General features: G+C 41.3%; 1 protein-coding gene across 1 annotated transcript in view; it reads right to left on the minus strand.

The window, feature by feature from the left end:
• The window catches only part of marchf11 (membrane associated ring-CH-type finger 11), a 30108-nt gene extending 17754 nt beyond the window's left edge, over positions 1 to 12354 (minus strand). Inside the window, exons 1-2 of the mRNA XM_062977598.1 lie at positions 11809 to 12354; positions 4523 to 4678 (exon numbers count right to left, since the gene is read on the minus strand). Of these exons, the coding sequence (XP_062833668.1) occupies positions 4523 to 4678; positions 11809 to 12015 (363 nt within the window). The 5' untranslated portion in view covers positions 12016 to 12354. The remainder of the gene's footprint in view (positions 1 to 4522; positions 4679 to 11808) is intronic.
• Positions 12355 to 15978: the final 3624 nt, after the last annotated feature.

Raw genomic sequence — 15978 nt, forward strand, 5'->3', positions numbered from 1 at the left:
TTATTATACTTCCTTGACACAAAAATTAAAGACAGAAGATATCCCAATTAGATGGGAGAAACTGGAGGGAATCTCTATCAGATTTAATTGAAAGAGATTCAGATTTAACACAGATCCAAAGGAAAAAAGAATTCTTGAAGAAATATGGTGACTGGTTCAACACACATCCGAGGAAAAGAGAAGAGGAAAACAAGATTATGGAGAAGAAAAGACAAAGATGACAAGATGAATAAAGGAACAGGTGAAATAGACATGGACTCTGAAAATCACTGATGAAGATCTGTGATTTAGCTGAAATGGACAAATTGACTATGCTGATTCACTAACTTTTAAAATATTTGGGACATGTTTTATTACTTTTTCACAACAACAACTAAGACATTTCTTATTGTAAGATTCATGAATTAATAAACCACTGCCAAAAGTAGAAGTGTGATCATATAATATCATGTAAGGGAAATAGACTAACAAGGAATAATAACTATCAGACAGAGAGTGAGAAGTTTGTAGTTCCTTTTTGTTTGTGTGTGTGTAATTTTTGTCTTTCTGTTTTGTTATTTTTAATAGTCAAACACAAAGGTTCTCAGAGCAGCTCACAAATTGTTAATTTGTCCTCAGACATGCAATCTAAATAAAATGCAACAGAGAAGGAAAAGGGAATGCCAGTAAGGAAGAGGATTAGACACTGCTGTTTGTTTCTCCTTCCGAGGCCAGAGCAATGGCAATTGGGATGGATGGAGGGTCTTTCTACTAGATGTAGTCTTGCAGTTATATCTTTAAAAAATCCCTTGTGTATTTTATGTTGATTTTTTCTTGAATAAAAATTACTTTAAAATCACATTGTATATAATTTTTGTAAATAAACTAAAGCAAATATCACAAAGACACCACATTGATCCAGTCCTCTGTAAAAAAGAATCTAAATTCTGCAGAGTTGTCCCTGGAACTTCTCACCAAATAGTTGACATACAATAGTGGTATTGAGAATGGCATCATTATTTACTTTTGAAGAAACCATAAGATGGTAAGGGGAACAGAATGGAATAAATATGAGCCCTCTTAACCCCGGTGGCGAAGTGTGTTAAAGCACTGAGCTGCTGAACTTGCAGACCAAAAGGTCCCGGGAGCGGAGTGAGCGCCCGCTGTTAGCTCTAGCTTCTGCCAACCTAGCAGTTCGAAAACATGCCAATGTGAGTAGATCAATAGGTACCACTCTGGCGGGAAGGTAACGACGCTCCATGCACTCATGCCGGCCACATGACCTTGGAGGTGTCTACAGACAACGCCGGCTCTTCGGCTTAGAAATGGAGATGAGCACCAACCCCCAGAGTCAGACATGATTGGACTTAATGTCAGGGGAAACCTTTACCTTTACCTTACAAACAGAACAGATCAGCAGGAAATGGAGGCTTCACACTGGCAGTTTAATGAAGAAATAAAAAATACCCAGCAGCAGTTTTAATAAGGAACTTAAAATGGTGTTTGGACTTTGGAATGTTCTTTCTAGGGAGGCCACTATGGTTACTGTGCTGCTTGGTTTTTATGATCAAGGAAAATGTGGCTTTAAAAAGAAAGTTTTGGCCTGGATTAATTTTATTTGCTGCCACTGTTCTTTCTTTTTGACCATTTTATATTTGGTTGCTTTTTATTTGAAATTTTTAAATATAAAAATAAAGCACTTAAAAATAACTTGAAAGCATATTTACACTATAAGATGATTTGAGAGCGCAATATAAATGTTGGAAATCCATTTCCCAACTTAATAGGATGTGAGTTGGCGATCTGGAGAAGCCCATGTTAGCTGCTTTGCAGAGCTGGGCTTCTCCTTTCCAAAACCCTGCATGCATTTATATGGGCTCTAGGAAGGGCAGGAAATGCCAGCTAATCCAATCTAAGCTATTTTCTGGAAGTTGGGATATGAGGGCAACTGCCACATATCTTCACTCAGGTCTGGCACTCGGGTATTTAAAAAGGCTTCTGGGCAGCAAAACCACAGTTGTTTCAGAAGCTTTGTCCCACCCAACCTCCATCCCTCTCTTCCTCCGTAAGTTCTTTGTTTTCATTTGATTGTGTGCTTCTGCTGCAACGGTGTTTTAGGTAATCTGGGCATGGAGTCCAGATATGGGAAGATAGTATTTGGGAAGTTGGTAGGTTCAACAGAAATGGGGGGGGGGGGCTGTGGGGGTATAGACAGCAAAATAAACACCGCATGGGAGGAAGTCTGCTACACCACATCCTTAGTGACAGGGGAAACCACAAAATGACATCAGCCCATGTGGAAACTGTCTGCTGTCATCCCTGGGGCTACCCAATAGGTTCTGGGCACAGGATCATCAACCCACACACAAGTTGGCTGGTGTTTAGATCCAGTCCCGTGGAAATGCTATTCAGTTGTAATCAATAACGTCATGCCATTATTTCCTCCACTAGAGTATCTTGTGTTTTTTGTTATTGATGGATTTAAAATTGCCCCTTGGATCTTCAAATAAACATTTAAAAACTAAGAAGAGTGTAGACAAAGTAGAGAGGACCTCATTGGAACAGTGCTTACTGAAGTCATAGCTGGTTCAGAAACTCAGGCTCAGAGCACTCAGGTGAGGATCTCAGTGAAGTTTTGGGTTTTAGATCACTGCTGTCATGTAGTCGCTGAAAATCAGTCTACCCTATTACTGTACACAAATGGATGCTATATTAAAAGTGAACCATTCACTGAAATGAATAGGACAAGGTAGCTATGACTGACTGCTATGACTGACTGATCCTACTAACTTTTAATGGTCAACTTTATGTATGAATAGTCTACATTCACTCCACCAGCTAATGAAACAACTTGGAACGTTCTTCTTTGGACTCTCTGTAGCTCTTATGTACTCCCAATTTGATCTAGAGGCTTGGAGGGGGCAGAGGAGAAGACAAAGCAGACTTATAATTTCTTCCATAAGCCTTTTTTCTAAATTAATTTCTAGTAGGTTTTGGAAGACAGACCAAAGAAACCGAAAGTATTTAAAGATTAATAGAAAACACCAAGTTGCTCATGGTACACATAATTCTTTGATTTGTGTGGTAGTTTGTGTATTCATCAAATGAGAGGGAAACTGCAAAATTGAGAAAAAGAAAAAAATACAGGGGAATTTCTTCTAGTCTCCCTCTGGTAGCTTCTGTTGTTTTGGGGAAGTAATTAAATACATAGATCTCCTCTAGATTTTAAACACACATTTATCTCATGAGATTCTGTAGCAAAAGAAAGGGAGCATTTTAAATGGAAAGTAGGTTTTAAAGAGACTATATCTGAACCAATATAAATCTTTAAAGAAAATATTTTTTTCTTTTACAAAATTTGCTTAATTAATATGATATTAATTCTTAGAACAAAGCTTGAGATCGCATTTAATGTGTTATTACATTTAATATGTATTTAATCTGTAGTTTTAAAAAATGAAAATATCATATAAGTAGTAATAATTTTCAGAATCATAGGAGGCGTGGAGTGGGATTTAGCTCTTTCCTTTCACAGGTCTCTTCTACACAGCCATATAATCCAGATTATCTGCTTTGAACTGGATTGTATGAACTGGATTATATGGGTCTACACTGCCATATAATTCATTTCAAAGCAGATAATCTTTATTTCATTTGACAATGTAGAAGGAGCCATACTATGGCCTAAAGAAAGTATTTCTGAAGACTCTGTTTACACCAGGAGGAAATCTTCCATGGCTGTCAGTGTTGGACTATAAACAGCAGTTTCATATGATGGGTACTGAGCAACACATTTTGGTGCAAATGTTAGATTTGTTTCTGGTTGTATTTGACCTGCTGATTTCAAAAATGGCACTAGTTTTCCCCTATCAGTTCTTGTTTTTGAGATACTGAACATATGCATAAACGACTGCTAAAAATAATAGGATATTTTAACGTAGTAATTCAATTAATATATTTTAAATGTGAAGGAGACATATTAAAAATTAAAAGAAAGGCATACTGCATAAAAAATCTACTTATTTCATACCAAAAGGGCAGGTTTATTATACAAATCTAACAAACTAGAGATGTTGCAGTCTATCCAATGCAATTTTCTGAACCAGTGCCCCAAATAAAGGTCTAAGTTTTAACTCATCTGATTTTCCCCCAGTTCCACACACATGACACAAAGCCTTTATGGCTGAAACCAACTTTTCATGTCATGGACTGCAAAAAGGGCAATACACATGGCCAAACTTGTCCTTGTTAGTTTCTCAGAATAGTCTCATTGACATAATTTGTAGTTGCAGATTCCAGATGAAGGGGATTTGGCACTGACCATAGCACTGATGAGCAGAATTCAGCATTTGGAAGTATTTCCTATGCTCTAGTGAATGTGGGCACAACATTCAGTTGCTTTAATTTGTTTTGACAGAGTTAAGAACTGTTTTATGCCTCTGCTTGAGTTACCAGTAGTCTTCACTGGTGATCCCCTTAATATTATTTGGTTTACATAATTCTAACATAATTTATAAGACTGCAAAAAAAATTAAAACATTACCTGACAAGGTCTTTTCATTTTAATTGCTATTACATGGTATCTATAGCAGCAGAGTTCACAGGTCCAGGACCCTCTTTCACTAATCCATTTCAAAAGGCAAAGCTGATGTGTATATCGTACTGACCCATCACATCGACAAGGATTTAATAATTCACCCTATAAAAAAAACAGTTAAATATCAAATGAACATGTGCAATATTAATCTTCCCTTGATTAATCTTCCCTATTTCTTGAATAATGCATCTTAAAATCCTTTTTCAGCATTTAAAAATATCTCATTTTTACTGGTCTAATTCCCCAGTGTTTGTCTCAGAATTTTAAGATTCATTTCTACCAATCCAAAATCACAAAAATCTTGATAAATATAGAAGAAAGCATCCATACAAAAGTTATTGCTTTAGGAAAAGGGCTGTACTTTTCCTTTTGCATTTGTAATAAATATGGCTCTGCAGTCATTCTTCTTCTGTACTAATACAAATGCATAGCATCTGAGTGACCTTCATATTTAACTGAGCTTTATATACTGCAGCTCAATCATTTTTGAGCTACAAAGTAAGGCTGCATTACCTCAAGTGCCATATTAACCTCCTCTCATCAAAGGACATTGGTGTGTAGGCTGGAATCTTACACTCACTAGTAAACAAGTCCCATTGAATGTGGGATTTACTTCTGATTAAATATGCAGCAGACTGCACTGTTAGAGAGACTTCCTTTTCCTTGACCCCAGGGCCATGATCCTCCTTTCTTGCAGAATTGGTCTTTTTCCCAGCTGTTTCCCAAGAGTCCTAAATATCCACAAAAAAGTGTGACTGATTTTTTAAAAAAGAACCAAAAATCCAAGTCCAGACCAGCAGAATAAAACACCTTTTGTAACTATCCAAATAGTGTGGAACATGCAAATGTAATACTCTTCTATACTTATGTAATCATACCCCAAGAAACACTGGTAAGTTGCACCTCTGCCTATCAAGAAGGATATCATGACAAGAGAAAAATCAATATGCCACATGAATGATTTAAAAAAACCAAGAGTGCAGGGAGCTTGAGTGTCTGCACCCATGAGAAAGAATCTTCAATGCTACTTGTAGATGCTCTAGGGATGGAAGAGCCAATGGGAAGAACAGCTTGGCCAGGAAACTAAAGATTTGTTTTTGTGTCATGTGTGTACATACAAATTAAAAATTACTTTACAGTGGATATGTGACTTGGTAAAAATTTGCTCTAAAAGAAATAATACTGAAACTATCCTCTAGAAACTGTGCTGCTCCAGATGTTTTGGATTTCTGCTCCCACAATTCCTAACAGCTGGTACGCTGGCTGGGATTTCTGGGAGCTGAAGTCCTAAACACCTGGAGAAGCACAGTTTGAAAAACACTAATATAGAGCACATGTGTGAAACTCAGGGGTTGCAGGCAGAATGTGGCCCGCTATGTCATTTTATGTGGTACGACATTACAACTTATGTATTCCTTATCATTAAGTATCATGATGATGATTATGATACAATAACATCTACAGTTTGTTCTGTTTAGTCAGAATAGTGGCCTTTGAATTTAGATACAAGGCTTGTGGATATGCTGTCTTTATGTGCTTTAACCATTTCCCAACCTCAAAGCCACAAGTGCTATTTGGTTCCAGTTCCCATTAACCACAGTCCACATGGCAGATAATACAAAGTGATGGGATCTGTTGTTCAGTAACATCTGGGGACCTAAACTGAATAAAAGCTAATGTTTACTGACCACTATGTAAAGAGGTTACAGTTGATCCTCTTTGTCCATGGCTTCTTTGTCCATGGATTCAATAGCCCTTTGAAGGCAGCCATAAGGCTGATGTGACCCTTATTGCATAGGAGAGTGGGGAAGGTTGTTTTCAAGCAGATAAATTTCAGTCACTTCCAGTTTTGAGGGGGAAATATTCAAAACACTTGGGATACATGTGGCCTGTAGTAAGTCCTGGAGAATCAGAAATACCCACTGGATCTACTAAAGTTGCCCACTCCAATCTAAAGTAATTTGGTTGAAATGCTGAATGTTTGCATATACAGTAGAGTCTCACTTATCCAAGCTAAACGGGCCAACAGAAGCTTGGATAAGCAAATATCTTGGATAATAAGGAGGGATTAAGGAAAAGCCTATTAAACATCAAATTAAGTTATGATTTTACAAATTAAGCACCAAAACATCATGTTATACAACAAATTTGACAGAAAAAGTAGTTCAATACGCAGTAATGTTATGTTGTAATTACTGTATTTATGACTTTAGCACCAAAATATCATGATATATTGAAAACATTGACTACAAAAATGGCTTGGATTATCCAGAGGCTTGGATAAGCGAGGCTTGGATAAGTGAGACTCTACTGTATTCTAAACAAGCACACACATTATCTGCAGAACATCAACATATACCTGGCATGGTGTGCCACATTACACTAAGGCATCATCCTGAAAGCTTTGTCAGATAATACCTGTTGATAACCTGCAAGGAAACATTTGTTATGGAGTCAAACTCATATTCAACACACATAAACTCTGATACACGATTGTGTGAAATATATCGTTATCACCAAGACAGGAACAGATAAAATATCTATTCAACGTGGTCTGGAGAAGGAGGAGGCACTTGACATTCACTACAGCAGTTTCAGAAGAAGCTCAGTTCCTACCAGCAAACAATTTCCTTTGTACTGAAACATTGGGTGTATTAACCTGGATGGCATAGTGAAAGACAAAGTATCAAACAGGAAATTGTGACCTAGTGATTTATCTCTCAGGCTATGATAGCATTCTGAATTATAGCTTTTTCGGTAGGATGAACAGGGAGGAACATGAGGCCACACAAAACTCTATATTAAAAAGAATATTCCATTTGGATTCAGGTGTAGGACATTTCTGTAAAGGCATTTAGATATAGCTACTAGAACAGATGTAGAAAAAGATGGAATATTAAAGTAAGAAATGGATCTATAAGAAAGGAGTGTGTGAAGATAATCAGCTGTCTCAAAACTTCTAAATAAACTACAGTAGAGTCTCACTTATCCAAGCTAAACGGGCCGGCAGAAGCTTGGATAAGCGAATATCTTGGATAATAAGGAGGGATTGATGAAAAGCCTATTAAACATCAAATTAGGTTATGATTTTACAAATTAAGCACCAAAACTTCATGTTATACAACAAATTTGACAGAAAAAGTAGTTCAGTACACAGTAATGTTATGTTGTAATTACTGTATTTATGAATTTAGCACCAAAATATCATGATATATTGAAAACATTGACTACAAAAATGGCTTGGATTATCCAGAGGCTTGGATAAGCGAGGATTGGATTAGTGAGACTCTACTGTATATAAAAATTGATAGATTGCTAAGGCATCAACTCAGCAAATTACCAAAAGCTTGAACATGGTAGCACAAACAGAGATAAAGAAAAACTGTGGAGTTTGTGATTCTCCAGATGTTTTGGATTCCAGTCCCCATGGGCCTCTGCTTGCTTAGCCAATGGTGAGACGCAATGGAAGCATTCATCAAGATTTTGAGATCAATGGGTTCCCTAGCCCTCAGATAAAGTCTATAAACAACAGACATGTTGATAAATTTTTAAAAAGGGGAAAATGGGTTTAGAATCTCAAAGGTGTATAATCATGCTCAAGCAATCTAAATGAGTTCAATTCAGAAAGTCTTGATGACATTCCTTCAAGCCCTGATGAAGGTAAACAAGTAGTGTGCTTTCAAAGTCACCCTAATAAGCATTAAGTTAGAAAGTGCAATATGAAGAGAAGTATTTCTTTGCTGTGGTCACTTGAAACTGTGGATACAACTAAACACCATTAAATTAGCTTACTTTGAATCCAGTATACCACAGAGTTGCACTGGAAGACTTAGAGATTCCTAGACAGGTATCCTCTCTAGGAATTTTCTAGTTCATCCAGTGGAATTTTATGTTAATTTAAAAGGAAAGCATGGCATATAATTACTTGGAGGCCCTAGTAAGTGTCTAGAGAGACCCTTTTCCTCAAATGAGTTCTGTTGTTTGGGGGTCTTATTGTAAAAGCTATACAGTCAACAGAAAGACTATTAAAGCATAGTATAGCAGACTGAGATCAGAAGGAATCTGATTCTTTATCTTTTATTTGAAAAAACATGAACAACAAATACTAAACTGAATACGATCCACAACTAATAGATTGTTAACCCTTTAATGGGCTAGTTAAAAACTTCAACCAGTGTTAAAAATCAGAGAAGTGATAACACAACAAAGAGAAATAAATAAAAAATAATGCATTGCATCAAGACATGAAGTATGAAATGTACATGCTTTGAGTATGATTGGCAGGATATTTAAGATTTCTAACAATAAAGGAGCCAGCGTAATGCAGTGGTTTGAGTGCGAAGCTATGACTCTGGAGAACTGAGTCAGAATCCCAACTTGGACTAGTCACATTCTCTCAGCCTCAAAGGAAAATTCAAAGGCAATCTTATTCAGAACAAATCTTATCAAGAAAACCATGTGATTTTGGGTTACTGAAGATGAGGTGTGTTGAAGAAGGCATGTTGTAAAACACTAATACCATTGGTTTTTAAGAAATAATTCAACATATACATAAATAGTACTGTATTACGATATACATGGAAGAATTGATAAAATGTGTTAGGAAAACCTAGAAAAGATGGGAAAGAAAAATACTGGGAAAGATATATATAAACAGAATTGCCCCTTGAGTTACATTATATGGAGGAATGAAATGTTTTGGCTGTAAAAGCAATAGAAACTTACATGGGAGATTGTACAATTGCCTTCTTCCAAGATACATAAAATTTAGACAGCCACTAAGAATGCTTTAAATATATATCATCCTGTTTCCTTCTCTGGGGATTTATAAACAGAAACTATATGGTCAATGTGTTGTTGAAGGCTTTCATGGCCGGGATCACAGGGTTGTTGTATGTATTCTGGGCTGTATGGCCATGTTCCAGAAGTATTCTCTCCTGACGTTTCGCCCACATCTATGGCAGGCATCCTCAGAGGTTGTCATCTGTTGTGAGTGCTTTATTGGGTGATTCTGTATGGCAGAAAGGACTGGGTAGCCGTTGGGGTCTGTTCCAACTCTCTGATTATATGAGAGCCTGCACCTTCAAGTTTGATCATGATGGGTCCCTAATTACAACTTGTTTTGATCTACAGACCTACTAGCAGGCCTCTTCACAACTGGTGAACATTGAGGAATAGAAAATTTTGGAAAGTCATAAAGTAGTATGGAGAATTGTGGCAAGTCATAGAGCAGTGGTTCTCAACGTGGCTCCCCAGATTTTTTGGCCTACAACTCCCAGAAAATGCCAACCAGTTTACCAGCTATTAGGATTTCTTGGAGTTGTAGAGCAAAACACCTGGGGACCTACAGATTGAGAACCACTGTCGTGGAGGAATGGAGAATTGTGGAAAGCCATAGAGTTGAGCTGTCCAAACTGTGCATTAGTGTATGCGCTGCAGTGTGTAGGTGTGTCACACAAACATAATGAGAAGTTTTTATGTGAAATAGACAGTAAGAACTGACAGTTATTTCAACTTCATTGGTTGGTTTGATGGTTGATTTATTTTGTTATAATGTTCCTGTTTTTGTATTTTTGTTATTTTTAATGCATTTCTATGTACCATGTGTGTACTTAGTATGTTCATATTTTATATTTCAACTATGTTGATTGGGCTTGTCACCATGGAGAATTGTGGAAAGACATAGCGTAATAATGGAAAATTGTGGAAAGTCATAGAGGAATGGAGAATTGTAGGAACCCATAGAATAATAATGGAATATTGTGGAAAGTCAAAGAGGAATGGAGAATTGTGAGAAGTTGTAGAATAATACTGGAGAATTGTGGGAAGACATAAAGTAATAATTGAAATTGTGGGAAAGTCTAGAGTAATATTGGAGAACTGAAGAAAGCTGTAGAGTAATAACAGAAATTGTGGAAAGTCAAAGAGGAATGGAGAATTGTGGAAAGTCGTAAAGGAATGGAGAAGTGTGGAAAGTCATATAGTAATATTGGACAATTGTGGAAAGTCACAGAATAATAATGGGGCATTGTGGAAAGTCGTAGAGCAATAATAGAGAATTATGGAAAACATGGAGGAATTGAGAATTGTGGAAAGTCAATAATAATGGAGAGGAAGGGAGAATTGCGAAAAGCCATAGAGGAATGGAGAAGTATGGAAAACCATAGAGTAATAATGAAGAATTGTGGAAAGTCACAGAGTAATAATTAAGAATTGTCTTCGAGTAATAATGGAGAATTGTGTAAAGTCATATAGGGAGAAGTGTGGGAAATCATAAAGTAACATTGAACAATTGTGGAAAGTCATAGAGTAATAATAGAGAATTGTGGAAAGTCGTATAGGAATGGAGAATTCTGGAAAGTCATAGAATAATAATGGAGAGGAAGGGAAAATTGTGGGAAGCCATAGAGGAGTGGAGAATTGTGCGGTATCTTCGAGTAATAATGGAGAATTGTGGGAACTTGTAGAATAATACTAGAAAATTGTGGAAAGACATAGAGCAATAACAGAATTGTGGAAAGTCATGGAGTAATGGAGAAGTGTGGGAAGTCGTAGAGTAATATTGGTCAATTGTGGAAAGCCATAGAGCAATGGAGAATTGTGAAAGTCATAGAGTAATATTGGAGGGAAGGGGCTGATCTAATCTCCTGGGGAGTTCCACAGCCGAGGGGCCACCACCGAGAAGGCAATTCTCTCACACCAGAAGCGACTTGCAGTTTCTCAAGTCGCTCCTGACACAGAAAAAAAATGGACAATTGTGGAAAGACATAGAGCCATAATGGAGAATTGTGGAAACTCAAAGAGGAATGGATAATTGTGAAAAGTCATACAGGAATATTGGACAATTGTAGGAAGTCATGGAGTAATAATGGAGCGTTGTGGCCAGTGGTAGAGTAATAATAGATAATTGTGGAAAGTCGTCGAGAGGAAGGGAGAATTGTGGAAAGACGCTCGCTCTTTCAGAAGCTATCAAGGGCAGCAGAAAGCCTATCAAAGCCTGGCCTTTCCCTCACACACACCCCTCTTCTCCCCTTCAAGCGTGCAATCAGGCAGGGAAAGGCGAAGCGGCTTCTCTGCGGCTGGCCAAGGGAGCTGTCCGCTGTGCTGATGTCCTCCCTGCTCCCTTGGGCTCCGTGGCTTGGAGAGAGGGCACCCTTGCCTTTGCCTTCTCCGCCTCCTCCTGGCTGCCCTCCCCGCCAGCCCCAAAGTCCTGGCTCTCCACCTGGCCTCACCTGCTCGGCGCCTTGGAAGCAAATCTTGCAGATGGGGCCCCCTCCGCCCCCGCCGCCGCCGCTGCTGTTGCTGCACACCGAGCGGGTCTCGGGCTGCTTCTCGGCGTTGTGGCTGGGGCCCGGCTTTGCAGCGGATGAGGAGGAGGAGGGCGGGGCGGGGTCTCGCTGCGGCTCCCCGCCGCCCTTGTTCCCTTCCCCGCCGCTCATGAGGGGAAGCAAGCCGAGAACTCTCCTCCTTCCCCTTCAAGTGGTCGCCGCCGTGGCGGAGGGGAGAAAGGGGGCCGCCCTGGGGAGGGCAGGTGCAGGAGCGGTCACCGCATGTCCGCCTCTCCTTCCTCCTTTTCCCTCCCTCCCTTGCCTTCCTCCCCTCGCGGCCGGCCGGCGCGCGAGCTCCTGCTTCTGACGCCAGCGGACGCCTCACAATGCGCCGTTGGAGACCGTTACCGGGCGCGAGCCGAAGGCAAAGCGAGGGGAGGGGGGGGAGGCTAGGCGCAACTTCGATGGGAACTGGCACGCGGCCCCTCGCGTGCCCTCTCTCTCTACACACGCGCGCGCGTGCGCGCGCGCGCTCAACGTTACGCCCCTGTGCCTCGGCTTCTTCTTTCCCAACCCACCCAAGGTCGCGCGCTGTTTCGACGCGCCCGTCTCCAACTCCGTCTCACTCACTCACCAATGAGGGGAAGCCCCGCGCGCGCGCTTTCACCTTTCCCTCCGTCTGGGAGCCTCAGCTGAGGTCTCCATCAGGGGTGAATCCACACTGTGGAATTCTCCTTTGGTCAGCACTGTGTCACTGCTGCTGAATCCTCCTGCGCAGTTTGGAAGACATCTCACCACTTTAAAACATGTGCCGCTTATTGAGACTATCACAGCATGTCTCCACCCCCACACTGCTGGAGAAATTGCACTGTTTAGCCCAGGCATGGGCAAACTAAGGCCCGGGGGCCGGATGTGGCCCCCACGGCTCTTACCTCAGGCCCTCCTCATTTTTCCTCTCCTCTTGGCATAAGGATATAGTGGTTCACTACGTCCTTATGCCAAAAAGATGGGGGAGGAGGGCATGTAGTAGCTGAGAGCCCTCTGGAGCACTCTCAGCCACCTTCCTCCTAGAATCATAGAATCATAGAATAGCAGAGTTGGAAGAGACCTCATGGGCCATCCAGTCCAACCCCCTGCTAAGAAGCAGGAAATCGCATTCAAAGCACCCCCGACAGATGGCCATCCAGCCTCTGTTTAAAAGCCTCCAAAGAAGGAGCCTCCACCACAGTCCGGGGGAGAGAGTTCCACTGCCGAACAGCCCTCACTGTGAGGAAGTTCTTCCTGATGTTCAGGTGGAATCTCCTTTCCTGTAGTTTGAAGCCATTGTTCCGTGTCCTAGTCTGCAGGGCAGCAGAAAACAAGCTTGCTCCCTCCTCCCTATGACTTCCCCTCACATATTTGTACATGGCTATCATGTCTCCTCTCAGCCTTCTCTTCTGCAGGCTAAACATGCCCAGTTCTTTAAGCCTCTCCTCATTAGGGCTTGTTCTCCAGACCCTTAATCATTTTAGTCGCCCTCCTCTGGACGCTTTCCAGCTTGTCAACATCTCCCTTCAACTGCGGTGCCCAGAACTGGACGCAGTATTCCAGGTGTGGTCTAACCAAGGCAGAATAGAGGGGGAGCATGACTTCCCTGGATCTAGACGCTATTCCCCTATTGATGCAAGCCAGAATCCCGTTGGCTTTCTTAACAGCCGCATCACATTGCTGGCTCATGATTAACTTGTTGTCCACAAGGACTCCAAGATCTTTTTCACATGTACTGCTGTCTAGCCAGGTGTCCCCCATTCTGTATCTTTGCCAGGCCTGTAGCGAGGGGGGGGGGGGTTAGGGGTTCAACCCCCCCCCCCCCAAAATTTTCAAGTTATAAAAAAAATCTCGTTTACTCATGAATTTTAACCAAATCCCCATGCTAAGTCTATGAGATGCAAAACATTAAGAGTCCCTCCAGGCACTATCTCAAGCAGATATTGACAGGTTTGTAGCAGGGAGGGGTATGTGCTAGGGGTTCAACCCCCCCCCCCGAAATTTTCAAAACCCCTCCCGAATTTTTTTTCTGGCTACGGCCCTGATCTTTGCATTCCATTTTTTCTGCCGAAGTGAAGTATCTTGCATTTGTCCTTGTTGAACTTCATTTTGTTAGTTTCGGCCCATCTCTCTAGTCTGTCAAGATCGTTTTGAATTCTGCTCCTGTCTTCTGGAGTGTTAGCTATCCCTCCCAGTTTGGTGTCGTCTGCAAACTTGATGATCGTGCCTTCTAACCCTTCGTCTAAGTCGTTAATAAAGATGTTGAACAGAACATCCTGGCATAAGACCCATGCGAGCAACCCCATCCTTATGATATTTGAAGAAGTCACGTGGTGGCTGAGAGCCCTCAGGAGCAAACTGGCTTTGTCTCGCCCTCCTCCTGGTATAATGCCAAGAGGACAGCCCGAGGATCGAGGGAGGAGGATGGGAAGGAGGATTGGGGCAGTTGCTGCGGGTTTCACCTTCCAGCAGACCAGCCCCGTCCTTATGCTTGGAAGACAACCTGAGGATGACCTGGACAATGCCCCGTCCTTTCCCGGACCCTCCCCAGCCAGTGTGTGCCTGTCCCCCCTTCCCTCCTGGACTGGCCCTCCTGGCCAGGTCTACAATGCGGCTCCAAGGCCAAAATGTTTGCCCATGATTGGTTTAGCCAGTATTGGACCACCTGATACTAGCCAGTAATGAAAGGACCAAGGCATAGACATCTCTGGCCCTGCCCACCCTCTCTTTGGGTATCAGCCAGCATGCCAACATCTTAAATCAAGAAATAGCTTCCTAAGATCTACAGAAATACTCAAAGGAACATCTCAGCAAGCAAGAGTCCAAAAGTGGCAGGCTAAAACCCGGAACTTCAATCCACTGCTGAAACCAGATGAGAAATTCCCTCCTGGGCATGCAGAAGACCTTGTTTTAAGCAAATTTTGAGCAACTGTTACTTGCCTCAGGGGAGCATGCTTGCTCCATCATAGAATCATAGAGTTGGAAGACACCTTAGAGGGCATCCAGTCCAACCCCCTGCCAAGAAGCAGGAAATCGCATTCAAAGCACCCCCGACAGATGGCCATCCAGCCTCTGCTTAAAATCCTTCAAAGAAGGAGCCTTCACTACACTCCAGGGCAGAGAGTCCCACTGTCGAAGTTCACAGTCAGGAAGTTCTTCTTAATATCATGAGTTCTCAGTTGTCATCTTTCTGGGATACTTAACTCTGCCTCATTGCTCTCCTGATCCTGAGTCAACTCAGGACTCTCACTTGCCTGAGGCACTTGGTCCTGCACTGCAGGGGCAGCTTCCTCAGTGTCAGGCTGCAGCTGTTGTTGTTCCCTGCTTGCAACTGACTCAGATGCTGGGCCTAGCTGTCCTTCATCTTTGTCTGTATATTGCAGACCCTGACATACAGCGACACCAAAGGCACTCAAAAAGGATCATCAAAGTAAATATCTTCAGGTGCATTGACGCTGCAGAATGAAGGCCATTTCATCCCAATAATAATAATAATAATAATAATAATAATAATAATAATAATAAACATGATGGAGCACTGGAAAACTGAACTGTTTGTTGGAAATGAAAGCTGTGGACTTGTCAACATCAGAAGAGGAATTTTCCAGGGAGATTCATTGTCCCCTCTGCTTTTCATTATTGCCATGATCCCTCTGTCAACAATCTTACAAAAAACAAATCTCGGCTACCAAACATCTAAGAATTCTCACAAAATTTCACATTTGATGTACATGGATGACCTGAAGCTATATGGGAAAACGGAAACTGAAATCCAATCTCTGACCAACACTGTCCGAATTTTTAGCACTGATATCAACATGGAGTTTGGTTTGGACAAATGTTCAACAGTGGCACTGAAGAAGGGAAAAATCATTGAAAGTGAGGGCATCAATATGCCCAATGGCCAAACAATAAGGTGTCACCAGCCAGAGGCCTATAAATATCTGGGCATATTACAGCTGGACAACATCAAGCATGAACATGTGAAAACTGTGGTCAGCAAAGAATACACACAAAGGGTCAGAAAAATTCTCAAAAGCAAGCTCAATGGAGGCAACACCATCAAGGCCATAAACACCTGGGCCATACCTGTCATAAGATATACTG

This window comes from Anolis carolinensis, chromosome 4, assembly GCF_035594765.1.
Source record: "Anolis carolinensis isolate JA03-04 chromosome 4, rAnoCar3.1.pri, whole genome shotgun sequence".
NCBI classification, from domain to species: domain Eukaryota; kingdom Metazoa; phylum Chordata; class Lepidosauria; order Squamata; family Dactyloidae; genus Anolis; species Anolis carolinensis.